Here is a 26653-nt window from a genome sequence, read left to right as displayed (position 1 = left end):
GCTCCACGGTCGTCCTCATCGAACCTTGATGTCTTTGCTACATCCACCGCATCAGGTTCCTGTGCAGCGGCAGACGCCTGCTTTCGCTCCTGGCGACGTTGTCTACTATCGTCACTACCGAGGTTCACGGCGTTGGCTCGCAGGGCGCATTCTTCGCTGCCTCGGCAGCGCTATGTATCTGGTTTTGGGGGCCTCTGGTGAGGTGCGCCGGCATCTCAACCAGCTGCGCCTCCGTCGTCGCATGGGATCTGCCGCTTGCCGTCTGCTTCCAGCGACGGTGCTGTCCGGTCAGCGCCCTGGGGACCCATCTACTGGCTCGCCTCAGCCCCAGGTGGTACCGACGCTGTCTTCCATTTTGCCCCATGGCGACGCGCCGCTGCCACCGCCGCCGCCGCCTGTTCTCCCGCCGGCGACGCCCACAGTGGACGCGTCGCTGCAACAGCCGGGCGCCTCCCTGGGTCACGCGCCGCCGATCTCTTCCCGTGACCAGTTGTCATCCGACATGGAACTCTTGCCCACTCCGGACCATATGTCGCCTTCGCCCGTCGGGTGCCCCAACCCGATGGAGGTCGACCCTTCGGCCCCTCCTGTCTCTCTGCGGGCGCATACACCGCATGTTGGCGTGCACCCTGGAGCAGGTTTTCAGGCGTTTCCTAGCTCCCCGCGGACCGAATGACAGGGTGCGGGTGGCACAGCCTTGCCTGTTGTTAGGCTCCCCACCTCGTCGCATACGTCAACATGGGGTCCTCCCCACGGCGGGCGGAAGCCTTATAACACAACCTTACGCCGATTTGCGGGGTAGGAATGTGGTGTCACCACCAGACACCACGCTTGCTAGGTGCTAGCCTTTAAATCGGCCGCTGTCCGTTAGTATACGTCGGACCCGCGTGTCACCACTATCAGTGATTGCAGACCGAGCGCCGCCACACGGCAGGTCTAGAGAGACTTCCTATCACTCGCCCCAGTTGTACAACCGACTTTGCTAGCGATCGTTCATGGAAAAAATACGCTCTCATTTGCCGAGACGATAGTTAGAATAGCCTTCAGCTATGTCATTTGCTACGACCTAGCAAGGCGCCATATTCAGTTACTATTGATCTTGTGACGCATGTACCGTCAGACCGACGTTCACCATTAATGGATTAAAGTTAAGTATTCCACCAGCTACGTTCGTTTTTTCTAAAGTCTAATTTCCTTGTCCTGTTTCAGACCTCACGCCAGCGTGCGTGAGCTAAAACGCGTGCCTTTCGGCTTCCTCTAGTATTCCTGGGTTGGCTCTCCTGACAATCCACAACACGAACTACGGCGGGTACCAGACTGCCGGTGTAGAACTGCGGGGCGCCTAAATTCATGACTGCGGGCAATGCGAGGTATGGACAGCGGCGCACTCGCACAGCGAGGCTCTCAACGGAGGCGGGCGCCAGAGCACGGAGACTCCTTGTGGGTATACAGGCCTATACCCTTTGACGCACATTCAACTTCTGCACCTTCCAACATCAGATTACTGCCACCCGAAACCTGTGCATAGGGGCGGAAACGCCCCATACAGTGCCGTGGTGGGTGGATGGAAGGAGACCCTGTGTCGTGGACCACCAGCTGTGGGTTGGGAGGGCAATCCATGGAATCCATCAAAACATCACCTGAGAGCAGGGCATTGCACATTGCCTCCAATCCTTGTGTATGTGGCAATGAGTACCGGCGTGCTTGCAGGGAACCAGCGGCCATCAGTAGTGGGGCCGACTCTACAGCCTCATGCACACCAGAAGGAGGCAGGGGGTTGGGTGACATGAAGTGTCACTAAGGGGTACAAGGCCGGAGATGGTTATGGTGGCTGCGCGGAGGCTCGAGCCCCTTCTGTGTCTTTACTGACGTCACACGCTGCTCATGGGTTGTGACTGCTGTCGTGGAGTCCAAGCATCCTTGTCCCCATAGGAGCGACCGCATACAGTCATGCCCAGGGTGTAGTGCTGAGCAGGGCTCAGAAGGCGATGGCGTCAGTAGATGGAGCAGGGTCCGTGGTTGCTGCCCATGGTGGAGTTCAGCTGGACTATGACCTTCAATTGGCGTGGTGGGATAAGTGCTTAGTGGTGGCAGAGGATTCCACCGCTTTTGTCAGCTGTTGTTTAAACGTCCTGACTAGTCGTTCTGCTGCGCCATTCGATGTGTTTGATACCGTTGGCCTCACAGAATGCATGGAAGGACGATGCCATGAATTGGGAGCCATTATTGGGGACCAAGGTACCAGGCAGGCCTTCGATGGTGAGAACCTGAGCCAAGGCCATGAGTGTGGCATTAGTCGTTGTGGACGCAATGCACACCACATACAGGTATTTGAAGTATGCACGCACAATGATTAACCACATTGATCCCAAGGATGGGCCTACAAAATAGAGATGAATACGGTCCCAGGGCGGGTAAGCCTTGTGCCAGGGTGCAAATGATTGTGATGGGCAGATACTGTGCATCCACAGACCAAGTGTTTGATATCACTATCGATGCTGGGCCAACACACAGCCAACACCTTCATACAGGACATCCCATTGTGTCCCTGATGTAGCAAGCATAGGATATGGTGGCACAAATTAGATGGGATGATCACCCAATGGGTGATAGCCTCTGCAACCAACAGAAGAATACCTACCACAACCAATAGCCTGTGTGAGAGGTGCCACCAGGGGCTGAATTCAAACAGGCGAGTCAGATCTTTGGGCCAACCATGGGTCATGTAGCAGAGAACCTGCTGCAGAATGGGATCCCATCGAGTGGCAAAGACGATCTGTGCAGTCATGATCGGAAATCCGCCCAGTGAATTTTGGTGGGCCATATCAATGTGAAACTAGAGGACTTCCTGATGGTCGAACTCGGGATCAGGACCTGAGGGGAGACATGACAAGGCATCTGCGTTGGAGTGTTGAGAGGTGGGCTTATATCAGATAACCTAAATGTAATTGACACTGAGCAGTTTCCTCTGGGAGGTGTATGGGTGGTCTGAATAGGGTAACAAAGGCCATGAGATTAGTGAGGAGAGTGAACTTCGTCCCACACAGGTAAACGTAAAACTTTTGAATGGGAAACACAATCGCCAGAGCCTCTTTCTCAATCTGGGAATAGTTCGTCCGTGCTTGAGATAGTGTCTTGGACACATACGCAATGGGCTTTTCTGAGCCATCCTCATTCCTGTGAGCCAGGACTGCCCCAATACCATATGCCAAAGCATCGGCTGCCACAACCAAGGGGTGGTCCAGAGATAAGGAAGGCAAGGGGCGGATTTGAGCATAGTTTTCAAGTAGAGAAAAGGCTTGATCACAGGCAGGAGTCCAGTTGAAAGGCATCCCTATGCAACAAATGCGATTGAGGGTCTGTGAAACATCAGTGGCCTGCTGAAAATCTTGAAGTGTTCAAAAAACCTGGCGGTCAAATAAATCCTTCGGGGTGGGAAGGGAATTGATTGCCACAATGTTGCGATCTGACAGACAAATGCCGTCTTTACCGAGCCAGTGCCCCAGGTATTCGACATTTGGTCCAAGTAAACTACGCTTTTTCCAGCCGAGAGCTAAGCCTGCGAGCTGCATGGCTTGAAATAAGATACTGTGGTTTTGCAAATGCTCGTGGTGTGTACGGCTGTTGACCAAGATGTCATCGAGATAATTGACACAAGCTGGAATGGGCTGTGTGAACTGCTCCAGGTACCTATGGAAAATGGCTGGCTCCAAGGAAATACCAAATGGTAGGTGCTTGTATTTATATAATCTGAAAGGCATGTTGATGACAGTGAGGTTCTGTGATTCCTCATCTAGCGGTAATTGGTGGTAAACCTCCGCCAGGTCGATCTTGGAGAAGTACTCGCCATGTGCAAGTTTGGTGAAAAGGTCTTCCTGATGGGAAATGGGATGTATTTCAATCAGGGACTGTGCATTGATTGTAACTCTGAAATCCCCATATAGGCGAAGGGAGCCATTGGGTTTCCAGATCACCACTAATAGGGTCGCCCAAGCCCTCGCTTTCATGGGATCGATGACGCCAGCAGTTTGCAGTCGATCGAGCTCTTGCTTGACTACGGGACATAAGGTCACCAGAATGGGTCGAGCCCGGAGCAACTGCAGCTGAGCATCTGGCTGGAGAGCAGTGTGCGTCTTAAGTCCGAAGCACACCCTAAGTCAGACTGAAACAGACAGTCATAAGCCGAGCAAAGATCGTTGAGGCCCTGGAATGAAACAGCAGTGGAAACGGCCTTAAAATCTTAAGAAATCAAAAATCCAAACAATGAGAAAGCATTGAGTCCAAAAATGTTTCAAGCTGGAGGATGGTCAACCAGCAGTAGTGTCAGGAGCTGGGGAAGACGTTTATAGGTGGCCAGAACCCAAAACTGCCCACAGAGGGAGATAGAATGGCCACTGTACACCATCAGACGCTGAGAGGCGGAAGACAGCTCTGGGGAACCCAGGTGTGTATACATCGCCAGATTGATCAAGGAGACAGTGGCTCCATATTGAGCTAGAAACGAACGTCCACGTTAAAAATGCGGAGCATGAGGAACAACTTCCATGTCAATGGGGCATCCAGTGGGACGACTGATTGCAGCTTATGCACAGTATCCTGATGCCCCATGGGTGAGGGAGAGGGAGCGGGTTGAGCGACTGCGACAGATAGATCGGAGATGGCCATCTTTCTGACAGTGTGCACGTCTTCCTGCCAAGGGGACAGTCTGCTTGAGTGTGGGCCGAAAAGCACAGGTGGCAAGACGGAAGTAACCCACATGACCATCACCAAGGGGCGACCGTCGGATCCAAAGCTATAGAGACGTCAGTCATGGAGGAGACATTGCTCCCTGTGAGCTGTACCACGCAGACGGTGCGAGGGAGGCGCGTGCTGGGAGGACTCTACTGCAGCCACCTGTGGTCTGCCTCGCTATGAGACCCTCTTTCGCCGCTTGTGCAATTTCAAAGGAGTGGGCTATGTGCAGAATGTCTTCCAGCGAGGGGTTATCGAGTTCCAATGCAGCCGTGCAGACCTCTGGATCAGGTGCCAGATGAACGACATCACGAATCAAGGAGTTTGAATACGATGCCTTGTAATGCTAATTAGAGCAAGTGAAGTTTTACATTTGCAGCTGACACCCTGCAAGACTGTGACGCAAAATCGGTATGACTGACTGGGCTGTTGATGGTACTGGTGGAACTCAAGCCAAGACGGCATGACATGTTAATGCTGGGAATAGTAGTTAGTCAGCAGCACACATATCTCGTTAAAGAACAGAGCCATGGGGTCTGACAATGGTGCTATCTTTCGAAGCAGAAAGAATGTTGTCTGGTGACTCCCAGGACAAGAATGACGATCACTGTAGGGAGTTGTCCGTGACCTGAAACACTGTGAAATGTTGTTTCAGATGATTCCAGTATGTTTCCCAGTTTTCCTTAGCGCCGTCGAAGGGCGGAAACGAAGGTGGACGTGGGGAAGCGTCGGAATCCGGGACACCCACGAGCTGGTGCAGAAGGCCGTCCCGTGCTGTGACTTTGTCTGTCAACAACTGCAAGGATTGCTGCACGACGTGTAACTGGCGCTGCTGCATGAGCTGCTGCTATTGCTCCAGAAGACAAACTTAGCCTCCATGCTACTGAACCTTTTACCTCATCACTATAGCTATGTGCGACCACTGAGCAGTGCATGGCAGAGAATGGAGACGCGACACCGCTGGGCAGGGAAGCTGCTGGAGTTATCACTAGCAATGAACAGACAGGAGAGACGAACAAGTGGGAGACGACAGACACTACGACAGACCAGGACACAACACGAGCTAAACGAGCAAGAACTGAGGTGATAACCACTGTGAGACAACAACAACAGTATGTATTTCGGCACATGGAACTGAAACGCACACACGAACTGCGGTGAGTACCAAACTGCCGGGGTAGCTTCTTTTCCCCTTTATAGTGATTTCATTCCCCTGCCCCATATGGGCAGGGGAGGGCTGGCAGCAGCACATTCCGCCACTCTTTAGCCGAGTGACATGACAGCTAATAAAAGGAGAAAATAATACATATAAAGGCGATAAAAAGGGAGACATGAAAACAGAGTAAGGGGAGACAATGGAGGGAAAATATACACTGACACAGATACGGTCATGGGTCGACAGTCAAAAAAATCAACATGAAGTCAAAAAACACGGTTGGCGATTCGTAGAGCACAAAAAAAGACACTGAAGCCACGCGAAAAGGTTAAAATTGGCCATAGTATTAAGACACTCAAGAAGAAAGACACCTTAAAACCATTTTAAGAGATGAAACACACACAACAAAAATAAAACCTGCCAGGGGGGGGGGGGGGGGCGAAATGCCTGAGCTAGCAGGACAGAACGGCTAAGATTGTGGAAATAGGGCCAAAATGAGTTCCTGTCAGTTGCACTCAAAAACTTTAATCGACCTCCTTTGATTAACTTTAGATCGGCTGAAGGCCACATTCAAAATCCGAGACACAAGACCTAAATACAACATTCTTCTGGAGGTTTCACCCAAGAATATTTTCTAAATTTTCAATCTAAACGGCTGAAGGCCTTGGCAATTTAATTTTAATGGAACTACACTGGATGTCGCATATTAAGCAACAAGAGGAGTTTCAATCAAAAGGCATAAGGCCTTACCTTAAAACATACCATATAAAATAAAGAATAACAATCTCATGCAAGACAAGGACATCAATTTAGAGATATTAATACTTGGCTTAAGGTCACACATCAATGCAATAATTTAACGGCTAAAGGTCTTAAAAGATTTTATGTAAAATTCGGCTGAAACCCCCGAATAAGTAATAAGAATCTTATGTCTAAAGGGCAAGACAGGAACATTAATTCAGGATATACACTCCTGGAAGTTGAAATAAGAACACCGTGAATTCATTGTCCCAGGAAGGGGAAACTTTATTGACACATTCCTGTGGTCAGATACATCACATGATCACACTGACAGAACCACAGGCACATAGACACAGGCAACAGAGCATGCACAATGGCGGCACTAGTACAGTGTATATCCACCTTTCGCAGCAATGCAGGCTGCTATTCTCCCATGGAGACGATCGTAGAGATGCTGGATGTAGTCCTGTGGAACGGCTTGCCATGCCATTTCCACCTGGCGCCTCAGTTGGACCAGCGTTCGTGCTGGACGTGCAGACCGCGTGAGACGACGCTTCATCCAGTCCCAAACATGCTCAATGGGGGACAGATCCGGAGATCTTGCTGGCCAGGGTAGTTGACTTACACCTTCTAGAGCACGTTGGGTGGCACGGGATACATGCGGACGTGCATTGTCCTGTTGGAACAGCAAGTTCCCTTGCCGCTCTGGGAATGGTATAACGATGGGTTCGATGACGGTTTGGATGTACCGTGCACTATTCAGTGTCCCCTCGACGATCACCAGTGGTGTACGGCCAGTGTAGGAGATCGCTCCCCACACCATGATGCCGGGTGTTGGCCCTGTGTGCCTCGGTCGTATGCAGTCCTGATTGTGGCGCTCACCTGCACGGCGCCAAACACGCATACGACCATCATTGGCACCAAGGCAGAAGCGACTCTCATCGCTGAAGACGACACGTCTCCATTCGTCCCTCCATTCACGCCTGTCGCGACACCACTGGAGGCGGGCTGCACGATGTTGGGGCGTGAGCGGAAGACGGCCTAACGGTGTGCGGGACCGTAGCCGAGCTTCATGGAGACGGTTGCGAATGGTCCTCGCCGATACCCCAGGAGCAACAGTGTCCCTAATTTGCTGGGAAGTGGCGGTGCGGTCCCCTACGGCACTGCGTAGGATCCTACAGTCTTGGCGTGCATCCGTGCGTCGCTGCGGTCCGGTCCTAGGTCGACGGGCACGTGCACCTTCCGCCGACCACTGGCGACAACATCGATGTACTGTGGAGACCTCACGCCCCACGTGTTGAGCAATTCGGCGGTACGTCCACCCGGCCTCCCGCATGCCCACTATACGCCCTCGCTCAAAGTCTGTCAACTGCACATACGGTTCACGTCCACGCTGTCGCGGCATGCTACCAGTGTTAAAGACTGCGATGGAGCTCCGTATGCCACGGCAAACTGGCTGACACTGACGGCGGCGGTGCACAAATGCTGCGCAGCTAGCGCCATTCGACGGCCAACACTGCGGTTCCTGGTGTGTCCGCTGTGCCGTGCGTGTGATCATTGCTTGTACAGCCCTCTCGCAGTGTCCGGAGCAAGTATGGTGGGTCTGAAACACCGGTGTCAATGTGTTCTTTCTTCCATTTCCAGGAGTGTATAACAACTCGGCTGAAGGCCACACATCAACCAAATAACTAAGACTGAAACAGGGAAGTTACTACGTAACAGACACGGAACGGCGCTCAGAAGTTTCCAATGGTCGGCCTGGAATTGTAACACTAACGCCCGTTTAGGCGTGACAGGCAGCCTGACCAATAATCACTAAATCGGAAGGCAACCCAACCAACAGACAGCCGACGAACCAACCAACTACCTGATTTTGGTCACCAGACCAAAAACACTACAACCAAAATGCCAGCGAGGCGAAGAGACCAGTAACACTCGTCTTCGAATATTGGTTTGTTAATAAGCCAAGACACAATAACTACTGACATACATGAACATCGCAACGGCTGTGGAACTACACGCCGTGAAGGACAGCATCAACACGGTAAGGAAACATGCACTCGCTGCTCTGAGGCAGCTGACCAACTGCCTACTGCAGTACGCAGACAGCATCACAGCATTTAAAGCATTGCTCAGTAGAACTGACACAGGGCACACAGTGCTGCACGAAACATTGCCACAAGAAACTCGAACACCCGTAAAATGAATCACTGATGAATAACTAGGACAAATCACCGGCATACACACACACATTCTCGAAAGATGGTCGGTGATGAAACACACGTCATCCGACCAGACAACTGACGAACAACCAACCAAAGTCGTTGGCACTCAAAACCATGAGCGTCCTCTGTCCGTCGGAAACTGGAAGACATGGCCATCTGGGCACACTGGCTCAGACCCAATCAGGCACGCCCATTGGCCATGACGTCTCCGCACAAGAAGGAACCGAGCCACGTCCAGCAAGATGACCCAGTGATGAGGCCCAGAAGCTGTCAAAAGACCAAACACACGTTGTCCAAAGAGGCGACCAACTGACCGAACGACCAATGGTCGATCCCACTGCCATCTCGATCCATCGGACAGCTCATCATGGGTCGCGAGCGGTCGGCGAGTACTAGCTGTCCACACCTCCCTAGCGCTCCATCCCCAGCTGTTGCTACGTCCTGACTGCACTTCTGCCGCATTCCAACTCCAGCCTCTCCAGGTCCGATCTCTCCCTACGACACACAAAGACCAGGAAGTAATAGCTGACCAGCAAAGATGATATGGCAGGGCAAATATCAATGTGTGCTGCTGCTGCCACTCACAGGCAGGCAAGACAGTAATTCAGTAACACCAGTAATTGAAATGCAATGACGAGATGGCTGTACAGTAAAACAAAAAACATAATAGATGACATGAACATGAGCCACACATGGCTCAGGGGGACCTGCCAAGGGAGAGGCTTGAGGGGATGGAAAAAGAGGGGAGAGCAAGGTTCAGTGGGGGAAGAGGTGGGATGAAAGGTATAGGGTAGTTAGGGGGTGTACCAAAAGACAGGACACTGGTGAGGTGGGAGATGAAGAGGAAAGACAAGGGAGTGCACAGACATTGAAGGGGAGTACAGGAGAGGGGTAGGAGGGGGAAAGCCACTCAGGAGATGAGAGGGGGAAGAGAGGGAGACCTGAGGAGGAGGCCGGAGGTAGGAGGAAGGTGCGATTAGAATTCATAGGATGGGTAGATGTCAGGGTGAAGTTCATCATACAGGAGGGGTAGGTGCTGGAAATTGCGTTGGGAAAGGATGTGGAGGGTGTGGAGATGGAGAGGGGGGGGATACAACGGTCAAGGTGCGGCAACAGGCTGGGGGTGAAGAGAAAGGGGGGACACCATTGGGTGGGTGGGGTCGAGTTAGGGGGCAATATGTAGGGTGCGGATGTGTTCAAAGACAAGGAGAAGGTGGGGGAAGGGGATGAGATCATAGAGGATGTGCATGGGGCATGGAAGGCAGATACAGAAGGTGAGGCGAAGTGCTTGGCACTCGAGGATTTGGAGGGCGTTATATAACCTGGGAGGGGCGGAAATCCAAGCAATGCTGGCATAACAAAGGATGGGGCGAATCAAGGATTTGTAGGTGTGAATCATGGTGGAAGGATGCAGTCCCCATGTCCAGTCAGACAGGAGTTTCAGGGAGCCTGTTGTGGGCTTTGTGTTGGATTGTAAGGAGATGGGGAGTCCAGGTGAGGTGGCGGTCGAGGGTGAGGCCAAGATATTTGAGGGTAGGAGTGAGGTGGATAGGATGGCCATAAATGGTTAGGTAGAAATCATGAAGACAGAAGGAGTGGGTGATGCGGCCTATGATGATTGCCTGGGTCTTGGAGGGGTTGACAGGAAGGAAACACTGGTTGCACCAAGTGGTGAACTGGTCAAGGTGGGTTTGGAGAGTACTTTGGGGCCGTTCAGGGGTAGGATAAAGGGCCAGGAAGGAGGTTTCATCAGCAAATTTGAGGAGATGAACAGGTGGGAGAGGTATGGGCATATCAGCAATGTACAGGAGATAGAGGAGGGGGGATAGGACAGAGCCTTGGGACATTACAGCATAGGGATAGAAGATATGGGAGTTGAAATTGTGGATAGTGACATAGGAGGGACAACGGGAGAGGAAGGAAGCAACGAGATGGGCGAAATTGATAGGGAGAGCATAGGTCTGGAACTTGAATAGGAGCCTTGGATGCCAGACACAGTCGTAAGTGCTCTGGAGGTCAAGGGAAACAAAGATAGTGGAGTGATTGGAGTTAATTTGGAAGAAAAGAAGACTGATAAGGTTAAGGAGTTGGTCATCGACTGAGAAGGAATGCTGGAAGCCACACTGGGTAAGTAGAAAGAGGTGGTGCTGGTTAAGATGGAGGTGAATAAGTCAGGAGAGGATGGTCTCAAAGACCTTACTGAACATGGAGGTGAGGCAGATGGGACGATAGGAAGAGGTATCAGAGGGGGGTTTGTTGGATTTAGGGGAGTCTTCCACAGGTCGTGGTAAAAGCCAGTTGGAAGGAGGACATTGTGCAGGGTAGCAAGGACAGCCAGGAAGGACAGAGGGGATTCCTTGAGGTGGCAGTGGGCGATGCCATCATGACCAGGGGCAGTGTTGCATTTGGAGCGGAGGACAAGTGTGATGTCATGTGTAGTGCTGAAAGTGCTGATGTCTGAGGGGGTTAACTGATCCAAGTACTGGAAGATAGGGGCAAGTGGAGGGACAGAGGTATCAGTGCAGCCATGGATGGTGGGGAGAGGGAATAATCAAAATGGGGACCATCAGGAAAGGAGAAGACCTCGGAGAGGTGAGAAGCAAAATGGTTAGCCTTACTGAGGTTGTCAGGCAAGGGGTGATCGTCATGGGGGATAGGGTAATGTGGGGTGGGATGGCTACTAGTAATGCAGTGGAACGCTGACCTGTACTTGGAGGAGTTGACAGGGAGGGTGGAGTTGGGGCATGTGCATGTCTGGCGCTAGTCCCGACATTTCTTTGCTGTAAGAAGGTTCTGGATGTGTTGCTGTAATTTCCAGTGGTGGGTGATTGTATCCTGGTCATGGGTGCAGAGGAAGGGGAGGTAGAGCTTGTGGGATTCACAAAGGATGGCCAATGGAGGAAGTGTAGGGTGGTGAGAGTGGATGAGTTTGGTAGGGACATGGGCCTCCACAGGAAGAAAAAGACACGGGTGATGTCAGTGAGATTGTGAAAGGTGAGAGGGTGGCTCATGAGGCAATGGATTCCCAGTAGGCATCCCAGTTGGCGCGGCAGTAGTTGTGTACAGACTTTGCAGGGGCAGCTGGGCAGGGGGCTGCATGGGGGCCACAGGCAGAGGAGGTGGTGAGAAGGATGGGGAGGTGGTCATTACCACCAGGATCAAGGACGTCCACAGCAATACGATCAAGGAGGTTGGGGGAAGAGAGGATAACATTGGGTGTGTTATGGGAGAAGAACAAGGTCACCATGAAGGGTGGCAATTAACTGATGCCACTGCCGAAGGGCGGCAGGGTCATGGCTGTGGATGTTGAGGTCAGCAGCAATCATATAGGTTCAAATGGTTCTGAGCACTATGGGACTTAACTGCTGAGGTCATCAGTCCTCTAGAACTTAGAACTACTTAAACCTAACTAACCTAAGGATATCACACACATCCATGCCCAAGGCTGGATTCGAACCTGCGACAGTAGCAGTCGCGCAGTTCCAGACTGTAGCGCCTAGAACCGCTCGGCCACCCAGGCCGGCAATATCATATAGGTGGAGAAGGTACAGTCATCATGGGAAATGAAGCCATAGGGGAGAGGAGCTGTGAGGTGGATATAGATAGTAGCACAGGTGATGGTGAGGGAGGAAAAAAAGATGCTGAGGTGAAGCTGTTCAGTTGGGTCACTGAGGAGCGGTTATGGCCGGACAGAGATGCTTGAGGTGCTCAATAGCGACCCTGCCTTGGGCGAGGGCAAGGAGATCATCAGTGCAGTGAAGGAGATAGGGAGAGGTATGGACAACATGGTGAGGTTGGAGGAAGGTTTCATTAAAGATGATGGAGTCAAGCTGGAGCTGGGATAGGGTATGCATCAAGAGGTATTTGCTGGCAGGGAGGGAGCGAATGTTGAGGTAGAGGAGACGATACTGGTGATGCACCAGGAGGCTGGAGGAGGGAAGGAAGTGGGTTGAGGAGTGAAGGGCTTAAACGAGGGTGTCTAGGTGGGTGAAGGTAAAGTGGGCCTGGTTGTGGGAGTAGGTGGCATAGGTACTTAAAAGAAAAACAGAGTGGGTGATGAGGGAAATCTGCTGGAGTGTGTGGGGGCAATGGGACGGGTGGATGTTCTGCAGGACGATAGGTAGGAACCGGATGATGTCTTCTGCTGTAATGGGAGGCTGGAGGGAATTGTTGGGGTGGATGAATGGGTCGATGGAACGAATGAGGACAGTGATCTCAGCGTTGGTGTGAGGGGGTTTTGTTTTGCATTTTGAGGATTAGGTGGGGTAGGGTCCATTGGAGGTGTTTGCAGGAAGGGTGAGAGTCTAGGTTAGGACACTGTTTAAGGAAATGGGAGGCTTTACAATGGGGGAAGGTGAGGGGGTTCTTGGAGTCAGGTGATCATTGTACAGGATTCAGCACTGGCAGCAGTAGGACTGAGGAGGGGCAAGGGATGGGTCAATGGGGTGGCCATGATTGGAAATCAGGGCTTTCTGCATTAGGTGATCGATGGAGGAGGTGGACTTAGTAAAGATACACATGAGGAAGGTAGGGTCAGAGGAGTTGTAATTACGGTGGGCTGAGCAGACCTCCAGGGTGGGATGGGCGTTCAGTTCTGCCAGCACCTCTGCATCCGTGACCACAGGGCTAAGTTTTGTGTGGAAAGAGGCAGAGGAAGACATGAGGGTTAATTTGGGTAATGGGTGCACTGGGGATGCATTTCCGGATTTTAGGGGTGAGAAAGCAGGCATCTAGGAATTTAGGATCAGGGTTGCCAAGGACGAAAATGGGTGGGGGCTGGGGAGGTGGGAGGAGCGATGGTATCCATGGTGGGATCAGAGGGAAGCGGGGCAGACGATGGTTTTTTAGAGGAGGGGATGTGAGGTCGCCGCTTGGGCGCTTGGAAGGTTTTTTGGCGGGTGTGGCCTGGGAGGAGGGATGAGGGACTGGATGGCCCCTCTTGTGACGTGGCGGCACTGGATATGGGGATGGGGCGCTCGGTGGTGGCGACTGTGGTGCGGCAGGCGGTTACCCAGGCTGGGGAAGCAGAAGTAGTTGTAGTTTGGTGGGTGAGGATGGGGGAGAAAGTCGTCTCGGTGGGCGACAATGACAGGAGCAGGAGAAGGAGCAAGCGAAGGAGCAACATACAGGTGGGGATACAGGGATGAGGAGACAGAAGGGGAGGAGACCGTAAGTAGTGGAGGTGGATGAGATGGGATAAGCCCAGAGGAAGCACTCAACGAGGTTACAGTGGGGGCAGGTGAAGAGGAAGTGTAGATGATGTTGGTAGCCGGGGTGTACATGATTGAAGGCGACGTCCACTGGCGTCAGGAGTAGTGGAAGTGCGAAAGGAACTAAAACAAGGGGCAGCGGCGGCGGAGGCGGCAGCGTCGAGCACCGGGTGGCGGGCAGCAGCGACGGCGTGCAGATGGATGAAAGGACGACAGCGGTTGGCAGACGGAAATGGGAGGGGGCACTTCCAAAGCGAGACACTGAGTGTAGCCCAGGCAATTTAAGTTCTCGACGTGGAACTGATGGGATCCAACCCTCGAATGCCGGGGTTACCTAAAATCTGGCAGCGAACTCGCACGGCGAGGCTCGCGGCGCAGGCGCGCGCCAGAGCACGGAGACCCCTGTTGGGTATCCAGGTCCACATCCTTGGGCGCGCATTCAACTTCCGCGCCTTCTGAAACCAGCAAAAGCTCGAGAAAAGAAGACGTATTTCTCTCAAAACACTATTGAGAGAAACTGCATCCAATGAAATACACTTTCCTGACAATCAAGACGGAGAAAAGGTTATAAACCATGTTCTCTCTGCCTAAATTTTTTATGCTCTACCAGTCAACTGGGAGAACATAGTTAAAGAAAATGATATACATGTGATACATGTGTGTTATACTGAAGCTGGAGAAAAACACTTTTCTCAGTCTATGACACTGTTCACTGCAAAACTGGCAGGTATAGATATTGCTGAGTGACGATTGATCCCTACATATTACGTTATTCCAAAATTCCTCCCCTAAATATAGTTAGTATTATGTGTATAAAAAATGAAAGCAGGTTTTGCAAGAGGTCGAATTAGGTAAAAAATGTAAGTTGGAGTGTACAGGCAAAAGACTTGTCGTGAAGGACGAATTGATACTGTTACTGGACAAAGAAGGATCTTTTGCAGATCTGCAGGCGAGGGTCACAAAATACTTTAAACACAGTGATAGAAAAATCTGAATACGAGTAGGATAAACAAAATATATGCATTTACTGTCAATACCAATGGAGAGCGATCATTCTTTGAGATGCTCGCAGAAACCTTTGGAACCATGGACGGTAATTGTATTAAAGCATAAGTGAATAGTTTCTGTATAAAAATCAACTTGCATTTGAATTAGCTTAAGAAGGATGGTTACGTTGTATCTAAATCTTGAGGAGTGAATGTTGTGCAACACAACAGTCTTTTGCAGAGTTAATAACAAGTGGAATAACTACTTCTGATGGACAATCGCTTGGAAAAGTTCTAAACTTATTTATATGGAAATTCCACGCCCGCATCTCGTGGTCGTGCGGTAGCGTTCTCGCTTCCCACGCCCGGGTTCCCGGGTTCGATTCCCGGCGGGGTCAGGGATTTTCTCTGCCTCGTGATGGCTGGGTGTTGTGTGCTGTCCTTAGGTTAGTTAGGTTTAAGTAGTTCTAAGTCCTAGGGGACTTATGACCACAGCAGTTGAGTCCCATAGTGCTCAGAGCCATTTGAACCATTTTTTTGGAAATTCCACAATAACATGGAACTACTGCCATCATTCACCCAGAAAGGTGTGAGACGATATAACATGTTATAACAGTAGTGAAATGGAGGCAGTAAAATGCAAAATTAAAATTCGAGAATGCTCTGAGCTTGAAGCATTCGAAGAAGAAAGTAATAACTTTTAATGCCATAAAAGAGATATTTTACAAGAGAAAAATTAGGTAGTATTAGAAACCAATAACATAACTCATTGTCAGCTTATGATTGGAGAAGAGAATTAGATGATTTCGATGTAGAATGAAATTATAAGTGACAAATTAAGTTGGATATTATTAAACCTATACTAAGTAAACATAAGGACAGCGACCATACGCCGAAAGAGAAAAGCCTGAAATGTCTCCTATTTGCTCAAGTCAATATGTGTCTTTTAGATGACGACGTGGCATCCCTGTTGTAGAGCATCAGTTCTCAGAGTTTAGTACAATTGTTTTACTCGTCTCTATGAAGCAGTTGTCGGTAAACATAGTATTTCTCCTACATGGGAAGGACAACATACGACAGTAAGAAGGAACTAAGCAATGTATAATTAAAGGTGCTTCGCTGAGCCTATTTGATATTCGCTATGCTGAACTCTTAATCTGTATCCCCATATATTCTTGGCATCAACAGCAACAACAAAAAACTATGAGCTTCGAAACATACAGTGCTAGTATTTGTATAGCATTTACATCACCAACTGGGGATCGCCGAACAGTGCACCCATTTTTTAGATAGTGGAGGGTACCTTATACCTCAGATCTCCACACAGCATGCCATGAACCATAACATCCTTGTAATTGCAAGCAAGTGATGTATTTACAAAAGTGGAGCATTGTGAGGTCTTGTAATAAGAAATTCGAAGTTTGTAAACGAGGAATGCATGTAGGAGGGTGCTGTGTAAAGAAGTACTGGCTAATGTTTACGTTATTTAACGTCCCTCTTAATATATACTGGCTAAACGAATAGCAAACTAGGCCAGTTTGGGACCAGTCATCGAAAGACCAGATAAAAGTTGCATTTTACAAAATAATTTTCCTCATTCCATGAAAGAGCGCAACACTTTTCGTTGCATTAAAGACTTCATCAGAAGCACTTGTTTCGGTTTATTCCAGTTACGAATTCAGAATATATACCGAAACACGTGACGCCTGTTTTATGACGGACACGCTGTACCTCTGATCAGTAAGATACTGGCGGGTGTTCAGTCGCTTTCGATCAGAGAGTGTATGGTGCTCCAGCTACTGAATGTTAATAACACTTCACTTTTTAGGAAATATCCTCAACGACTAATAGCCAAGGTTCAAAATTATTAGAGTCGCTGCTCTGAGGAGTGCTTACTGCCTAATAAAGTAGCACAATGACTCTGTTACCTGTACGTCTGCCCACAGAGGTGTGTTGCGCTCTGAGGCACGCACACACTGCTGACGGGAGCCTCAGAAGCGTCTGGCGCCCCGGCAGCGGCGCTGCAGTGTGGTGTGTGTGGTCAGGCAGCAGTAGCGCCTCGTACTGACAAGGAACACGCGTCACTTCAGCTAACTGCGAACTGCAACCTGCCAGCCTTATTTCAAGACTGTGGGGTGCTTTATGACTGTTGCCATTGTGTGACAGAAATCACCCCAGAATCCATTCTGTGTCTCACTCATTCTCGTCTGCCAGGTGCGTGGGACGCCTCTGCCAGTGGACACTCCCCCGCTAGTTCACACGTAACTAGCACTGTAGCGGAAGGATTCGCGATCCCAGTGGCGCTGTACGATGCAAATAATGGAAGATACTTTTTGTTCCTTTTAAATAAAGTGCATTGTCTTTATCTTGCCTACCGAACGCCAGTTGTGGCGGTAACAGCCCAGATGTATTAATTGTTTACAGTGCAATTTAGTGTTTTTTAATGTAAAATACTTGTCTGGGGAAAGGTACTCATTCGGATTCCGTTTCGTTATTTACAAGTCTACTATGATCTTATAGTGTTCGGCGCCTTATTGGTGATATGATCGTTTGTAACCCACTAAAAATGCAGGTATAAGTTCCTCATGTACTTGGAACGAAACAAGAGGGTATTTTTTGCAGTGTGTGATTTTCTTAACGTGGAAGATCTGTGTATTTGTTAAAATATGACGCTGTGCTAATTGTTCAATATGGTATATGAGAGTAGTTGCTTAAAATATCACCGTGCGAATTGTTTCACATGTAAAGTCTCAGACGTGGGCGTGCGGTTAAAGGCGCTGCAGTCTGGAACCGCAAGACCGCTGCGGTCGCAGGTTCGAATCCTGCCTCGGGCATGGATGTTTGTGATGTCCTTAGGTTAGTTAGGTTTAACTAGTTCTAAGTTCTAGGGGATTAATGACCTCAGCAGTTGAGTCCCATAGTGCTCAGAGCCATTTTTTTTTTTTTTTCTTTTTGTGAAGTCTCATATTTACGCATCTCTTGGGGTGACGATCTTGAAAAAAGGAAAAAAAAAATCTGTTTCATTGCAAAAATTACCCCAAAAATGTAAATAGCAATCCAAGGTCGTCATACGTTTGAGCTTACAGAATATGTCATTGTTTCGAACACTCTATGACATCACACGTTAATAATGCAGGGACAAGATCCTTGTGGGTTTGGTACATGCTTGCAGTTATTTTGTTTAAATAATGCACTGTGGTAATTGCTGAACATTTAAAGTCTCAGAATTATTTGCATCTCTGTTTGCCGATCTTGGACAGAGGGACAAAATCTGTGATATTGCAACAAGCTTCCCTAAAATTGAAAATAGCAATGGCCGTGCTTGCGGAAAATGCAATGATGTAATTAAATTATAGTAATTTAGTCAATAGGACAGCACACCTCTTCAGATTTCCCGCACTTTTTAGTCGCATCCTGTGATGTCAAATTGTCTTACGTGATAGATCAATACCATTTTTTAAGTATTTTTAAAACTGCCGCTGGCGCTTGGTGATGATCCTCGCACTGCGGTGTACAGACCTTGCATGACGAAAGTCACACATTGTAGTAGTAGTGAAAGGCGGGAGGGGGAACTTGCTATCCCGACATGCAATTGGTCTGGGGAGGAAAGGGGTGAAATGGCACTGGGAGGGAGAGAGGGGGCACTCGATCCCTCATGGCATCTGAGTAATAGACCTTTCCCTCATCAAAAAATTCTCGTGCAATTCTAGCAATGATTTTCTGGAGCGTTACTGAAGTGGAGGTTCTGAACTGCTGGGAGCAATGGGAAATAATGTGACTAGCGGTTGCTCTGCAATTTAGATTTGTCTGATTGTCACGCTGTTCACGGCATATTAAGATGTTTCCTTGCTGCAGCGGTGGCTTCGGTGCTGTGCTACAGTTAAGCTGAATGCGAACCATTAGAGAAGCGAGCCGAAATAAAGTTCCGAATCTTTTCTCTGTCGCTTCCACGCACAGCCCTGATCAGTTTGTAGAAAGGGAACGGCTCAACACATTGGCGCATGGATTCGGCGCTAATTCCCAGACATCTGAAACATGACTGCAGTATACCCTGGAGACAACCTGCGCAACTTCCACAAAGACGAACCCTTCTCTTCCTGCACATCGTGTTCACGACAATAGTTTACCATTCGTCTGTTGACAGATAAGGCCCGTGACCGCTCCTAAGTTCGCTCTGTTATGTACTGTAGATCTTGAGGCAGACTATTAAGAAAGTTACCATGCTATATTGTAGGTGTGTCCAAGTATGCATTCGAATGGATAAGTCGGGAAGAGAAGAAAAGGTTATGAAATTACAAGGTAGAAAAGATGTTCTGTCCAGGAACTAGGACTCTCGAACTCTGTGAGATGCAACACGGCACAAAATGCAATCACGTAGTTGAGAATTCTGCAATACGGTTGGCGTGGCTGTACGATAGACCGTGGAGTCGAGGGTAGCTTTCGTTCAGTCCTAAGCCGTTAAAGGTCGATTGTTGAGGTCGTCAGTCGGAAGGCTGTTGTGAGCCAGCTCCGCACGCTAGTCTATTCTGTGCGAGCTCCTTCAACTGCTGCACCTAACATCCATTTGAACCTGCTTACTGTGTTCATCGTTTGGCCACCTGAAATTTTTGCCTTCCGTGCTTCCCTCCAGCACGAAATTCACTATTCCTTGATGCCTCAGCATGTGTCCTATCAGCTGACCCCTTGTTTAGACAAACTGTGCCATAACTTACCGTTTTCCTCAGTTCTGTTCAGTACCTACTCACTAATTATTCGATCTACCCATCGAATCTACAGTATTTTTCTGTAACACCACGTTTCAAAAGCTTCTACTTGCTATTCGTCTGCACTGCTAAACGTCCCCTTTTCACTCTTGTATAAGGCGGACTTCACTCCAGACAGAAATCTTCAGTAAAGTTGATTCCAGCGGCCAATTTCACGGCAGGTTTGGAAAGTTTTCAACAATTATCTAGTAGAGTAATCAATAAAATGTAGCTTTGACAAACACATATTGCTTACCTTGAATCGTGCTAGCAGACATTAAATAGCAGAAAGCACGAAAATAATGTAATAAAGCCTTTTAGATGACCACACGTGGAGTTCAGTAAACGCAGAATTGTTATGGATGACATAAAAGTCGAATGCCGTAAGTAGTTTCTGTAGTTTTTTCCCGTTTATCCGCTTTAAAGATAGTTGATGCTTAATTTTTTTTTTTTTTTTTTTTTTTTTTACAATCGATAAAACCGGGACCCCTACAGTATCGCTCTGTCGCCCCTCTGCCCTGTCCGTCTGTGCTGTCTATTCGACGGTTAAGCCTCTTTTTTCTCGGGAACACGCAGATGTACCCAGTCGAAATTTTCATCCCATACTAAGGTCTGAGGTCCCTTAGCGGCGTAAAACAGTTAAGGTTCTATGTCAATGGAATGAAGAAATACTCCCAATTACGTCGCGTGCTTTGATATTCGCAAATTCACTCGTCAAAACCTATAGGGTGCTTCCCGTCAACTTAGAATTACGAAATGTGGTAAGAAGCCACGTTTCACAGTTCAACTAAGGGAAAAGTCATAAAATTATTTTGTAATTGTATCACTGAAAAAATATTTGTTTGTAATTTTTTTATCCGACTGTCAGTCTGTACGTCTGTTTGTCTCTGGAATTACAATATCATGCAAAATTATACAAAACGTCTAAACTTAAGACTGGACATTAGAACATTCTCGGAAGTGTTGGAATCCCCAGGACTGATATCTTGCCCGTATCGAACAGGCAAAAATCGTCTAGAGCCTCGACTCCCAGGACAGATGAACTGTCTACACACAAGTTAGTTCGTACACAGCGCTCAGAGCGTGAGTGCTGCATGTCCTCCTCTTCCGTGTTTCAGACTGCTGCTTTTCAGTGTTAACATAACATTATAGGGATTCGTCGTGAGGATATAACCACAGATAACTGAATCAATGAAATGTGGATACAATTTATGTACCATAGTAAACCACCTTGAGAAACTGATATAAAATAAATGTTGTGAAAGTCCTGCCACATTTAGTTCTTAGCATACAACGCGGTCTGAAACTACTCAAATCATTTATATGGCAATTTTAGAATTTTGTCCCGTCTTGGATAAATTTCTGCATATTCTTATGGGAAGAGGGGCTTTCTTACGCCTCTCCATTTTATGTCACCCTATTAGCTTTCATCAATGTAGGGGAGCTATTTTTAAGTCATTCATTTGACCTAAATGAATGGTGAGAGCGTGACCTCGTCTTGGACGTTTATGTAAGACACAACCGGCACAGTGGGTGGGCGACATTGAATTTGGCGCTTGAATGCGCATAGTGGATGGATGACTTTCATTTTTTAGTAGGACAATTGCCTCAGAAGCGTGAGCAGAAGGTCATCTTGACATGTGACAAGTGTGACAAGTATTATTTTACATAGTGACCTTCAATATACCACACAATTTCCCGTGATGCATCGGCTCGGTATCAGGTTACACAATGACCTTCAAAATAATGCTTAATCTCACATTTAAGTAGCTTTTACTGACACTGAAAAAAAAAAAAAAAACTTCGACCATTTAAAAAAAAAAGTTTTATTGTAAGTATGTCAGCATTACAATTGCACTGACGATCCTTTACTGTTCTTACTGTTGGCACAAATCTGCATTGTAGCATTAACAGCGGTGTTTATTTTCATAGTTGACGTTTATTCTGCTGGTAGTTTCTTCAGTAGTTGGTTTCTTACCTGTAAAACCATTTCTGCTTCTATACAGTAACTTAGTATTTCTGACCAAACTTTTCTCTCATTTCATCTTGATAACTAGCGCCTTAATCAGCTATGGAGAATAGGAGTTGTAGAGTTGGAATAGCATCAGGCTGCAACTCACATTTTAAAGGAAGATTCAAAGGTCTTGTTTGAAATCCTTTTCATAATCCGAACAGCAAAATGTATTGTGCACTTACAAGCATTAACAATTGAAACGAATCGTCTTGTTTACAATCTTTTACCCATTCGTGTTTCGTCTCATTATTTTTAGGAAATTTATGAAACTTAATTCTCAACTATTTTAGCTGTATGCAGTGGTTAGAACAATTTGCAATTGCAAAACAAACCATTATTTTTCACTGAAAACAACTCAAGATACACTCTCAGAATCCGTCAATACACTGATAGGTGAACCGTGACTCTGCACTTAATCGTCAGTGATGTATGAAGTAACAAGCCTATAAAATTTCAGACAAATGTAGGAAGAACTGTGGAGGAATGGCGCTTGGTGCAATTGACTCTCAACATAAGGAAATGTAATACACTGAAGCGCCAAAGAAAGGCATGCGAATTTAAATACAGAGATATGTAAACACGCAGAATACGGCGCTGCAGTCAACAACGTCTCTGAAAGACAAGTGTCTGTCGCAGTTGTTAGATCGGTTATTGCTGCTACAATGGCAGGTTATCAAGATTTAAGTGAGTTTGAACAGGGGCTATAGATGCCGCAATAGCATGTCCGAGGTAGCGATGAAGTGGGGTTTTTCCCGTACGACCATTTCACAAGGAACCCGGTAAAACATCAAATCTCCGGCATCGCTGCGGCCGGAAAAAAGATCCTACAACAACTGGACCAACGATGACTGAAGAGAATCGTTCAACGTGAGAGAAGTGCAACCCTTCCGCATATTGCTGCTGATTTCAATGCTGGGGCATCAACAAGTATTAGCGTGTGAACCATTCAACGAAACATCATCGATATGGAATTTCGGAGATAAGGCCCACTCGTGTACCGTTGATAGCTTCACGACACAAAGCTTTACGCCTCCACTAGGCCCGTCAACACCGACATTCGACTGTTGACGACTGGAAAAACGTTGCCTGGTCGGACTAGTCTCGTTTCAAATTGTATAGAGCGAATGGACGTGTACTGGTATGGAGACAACCTTATGAATCCATGGAGCCTGGACGTCGGCAGGGGACTGTTCAAGCTGATGGGGGCTTTGTAATGGTGTGGGGCGTGTGAAGTTGGAGTGATTTGCGACCCCTGATACCATTAGATACGACTCTAGCAGGTGACACGTACGTAAGCATCCTGTCTGATCACCTGAATCCATTCATATCCGTTGTGCATTCTGACGGACTTGGGCAATTCCAACAGGAGAATACGACATCCCACACGTCCAGAATTGCTACAGAGTGGCTCCAAAACCACTCTTCTGAGTTTAAACACTTCCGCTGACCACCAAACTCTCCAGACATGAACATTACTGAGCATATCTGGGATGCCTTCAACGTGCTATTCAAAAGAGACATGCATGCCCTCGTACCCTTACGGATTTATGGACAGCCCTGCAGGATTCATAGTGTCAGTTCCCTCCAGCACTGCTTCAGATATTAGTCGGGGCCATGCCACGTCGTGCGGCGGCACCTCTGCGTGCTCTCGGGGGCCCTACATGATATTAGGCAGGTACATCAATTTCTTTGGCTCTTCAGTGTACATCGCTTATAAAGAGCATAAGGACACATTGTTGCCTAATCGCACAATTGCAAAGAGCCATATCTAGCAGTATGGTCGATTAAACAACTCTGTACTCACTCAGAAACACAGTGATAATACAATACGTTACGTGGCACTCGTGAGGTACTGAGCGGTTCCCGGCTCGGCTGTGGCGATGGCGACGTCGTAGTTTCCTACTGGGCGCACACCTACCGACCTCCTGCATGTGTTGCATTCTACTATCCTTGGTAAACACCATGGACTGTCGTAGTTTTGTGTATCTTGATATTAACTAGACCCAAAGCATATTTCCACACTTTTAAAAAAATCACGTCTAACTGACTTTGTGTCGGAGCTGGTTTCCATGACGAGTAATTTCATTTCCGTGACAGTGGCACCTGCACTGCCGTTTTTATATCACAGCCTCTATGTTCTGCCCATATGGAATTTTAACCAGATTCTTTCTTTATGTATTTATGCTATTAAGTTCCTTGCTTCAACTACGCTCTTGGTACGCTTTTCGTTTTAATTGTTTCCACAATAATTTACAATGTATTAGCACGTATTGGTAATATTAATGAATTTAGAAAAGATGCACCATAAGGAAACAAAATAGGTTTGGTACAGCCTGGCGGTGAAGAATAAAAGGAAAGGTTGGACAAAGAAATACAGCGTATAGGGCGTAGTGAAAACGAACGAGTTCTTTGAAAGTTAGTCTAGTGTGTAAAGTAATGACTCCACAGAACGGATGACGAATCGTCCAACACTATTCAGTACCATGAAGGCCAAACCCCTAACTAATACATACTTACGGATGTCGGAAATCTCTAATACTACTTCCGTTGCCTACATTTTGTCCAAGTTGCACTTAGCCGTTAACCTAAGTACATCCAGTCCAGATGACGTAACGCATCACTTTGACAGTACAACGTCGACACAGATTATTTGTTCATGCCCCTAACTTCTGAAACAAAGTGGAGTCAAGGTGACAATTTCCTTCGTCATAGTCACCGTACGAAACCGTTGCTACCGACAAATACTCGTCATAAAAGAAGTTCAGTTTTTGTCCCAACGAAAAGTTAATATTCCATCCTTCTTTGGTTAAATCTCTCTATGCTTCTTTCATATTAGGTCTTTTGTGCTCCAGACTGCATTTTGTGTTAACCATTACTAACTACACTTTCTGCGGAGGATTATAGAAGTATGTGTCTTTGGACTCCTACTTCGTACATTCGTCTTTTCTTGGTCACTTTTCGACTCGTACGTATAATACTGGCTGGTTTCCACAGTTAGTTCACTCTATTTTCGATATGACTCTCTTATTATTGTTGTTATTGTTATTATTAGTATCGTTATCATTATTAAAACCGTATCATCATTATTGTTATCATCGTTGATATGCCTTAAGGAGACCGCTAAAACACAATCCACTTTCATGGAATTTTGTTTCGTCGCTCTTTCCTTCACAAAAACTTTTCATTTATTCACTTTTTTCTTCTTTCTCTATTCTGTCCACTTCTTTCCCGTTCTCTTCTCCTTGGATGTTTGCTGAGATTTCTGTTTTCTGAACTTTATTTCGTAGTTTTCCAACTGTCATGTCTTCTGTAGAGATGTCCAGTTTCTCGAGACCTTTCTTTCACCTAGTTAGTTTTCACTGCATTAATTGTCACTATGTTAAAAATCTTCTTCCTCAGTCTATTTTCGTTCATCCTGTGTAGGTGTCCGTAGAACTTTGTCATTCTTTTCCTGGTGTTGTTTGTAATCGTCCTTGTCTGTTCGTACAGTTCTTTTATCTATCTGTTTATCCGGATCTTCTCTTTCTGAATCGAAGCTTAGATCGTTCTCGATAATTTCTCGTTAGTTTTTCCACGTCCTTGGCTTTTGTTCATTCCTTGATTACTGTTGTATCCGAGGCCGTAAGCTTTCTACAAAAATTTATCTATAAATGAAGATGCAGAATATTCCTTTTATCGAAACCTTTCTCCTCGTATAACGCGTGCTTTAGATACCGTACTCATCCGCTGAGCAACGCTGACTGTTGGTCTCCCCTGTGTTGCCAATATGAACAGTGTCTTGAAAAAAAATTTTAAACTTCGTGAAATACTGAATTTGTAGTAATGAGAACTAATCTAATTAAATGAAAAAAGTAACTAATTGTGTACTCAGCGAAAACTTTTTAACTGAAACTATACAGAGGTTCATATGGAAGTTACGTGATATGAAGTGTAGTTCCTGACTTGAAATGTCGACAGATATAAAATACTACTCTAGTCAAAAGGAAAAAAACTATTTGAAATTACCTACATTGTTCACTGTAAATTAATCTGCTTGTTTAGCACAAGAGCCGAAATTCTGACTGCGAACTCTTTCCTCATACGAATGCAAAGTGAGACCTATCATGAAATAAAAGTAACTAACCTCATGCTCAGCACGTTTTTTCGTGTCTGGTGTACTAGCATTCTCGAAAGCAAAAAAGAAATCAGCACATGCAACAACTATAGAAAAAATAAGCTACTCACTACCAAATTTGTTTTTGCTTGTCAGAAACAACCTGTGTCTTCATGTGGCGCAAGGTAAAGATCACAACTACAAAACATTAAAAACGTTATTAAAATGATGGAGAAGCGTTTTTACCTTAACGAAAGTTGTTCCTGAAAAATTAAAGTTGATTTTAGTCAAGAAAGACTGTACAACATATAAGACCCTAACAGTTACGAAATACAAAAGTTACAAACATTTCAAACAAGTACGTTATTTGTGACATAATGAAAGCAAAGTGATCAAATTAACCCTAACCGTGAATGTTATTAGTTACCTGAAGGACAAAGACTTCCTTCATTTAATAGTTCTGACAAACAAACATTTCATAATTGCGCATGCATCAGATACCTTGAAAAATTCCTCCAAAAAAATCTTCTCCATCAATGGAATCAATAACATAGGTTTACAAACAGGTTTTCACGTTCATAATGAAGTACTCTAGACGATTTCTCTCAGAGTCACAAGTACCAAACCTCCTCTAAAAACTCAACTGCTCGGCACTGTGCCTCAAAGAAGAATGCCCCGGCGCTGCACAACCGACTGGCGATCAGGTGCACCACAGATCGCATTCAACACAGAGTCAAGGATCTTATCCACTACTA

General features: G+C 47.1%; 1 protein-coding gene across 1 annotated transcript in view; it reads left to right on the top strand.

The window, feature by feature from the left end:
• The first annotated feature begins 1688 nt into the window (after positions 1–1688).
• The window catches only part of LOC126484280 (uncharacterized), a 40634-nt gene continuing 15669 nt past the window's right edge, over positions 1689–26653 (top strand). The window contains exon 1 of the mRNA XM_050107706.1: positions 1689–1776. Within this exon, the coding sequence (XP_049963663.1) occupies positions 1689–1776 (88 nt within the window). The remainder of the gene's footprint in view (positions 1777–26653) is intronic.

This window comes from Schistocerca serialis, chromosome 6, assembly GCF_023864345.2.
Source record: "Schistocerca serialis cubense isolate TAMUIC-IGC-003099 chromosome 6, iqSchSeri2.2, whole genome shotgun sequence".
NCBI classification, from domain to species: Eukaryota; Metazoa; Arthropoda; class Insecta; order Orthoptera; family Acrididae; genus Schistocerca; species Schistocerca serialis.
The sequence above is the reverse complement of the archived record's forward strand: the minus strand, read 5'-3'. Positions and strand labels throughout refer to the sequence as shown.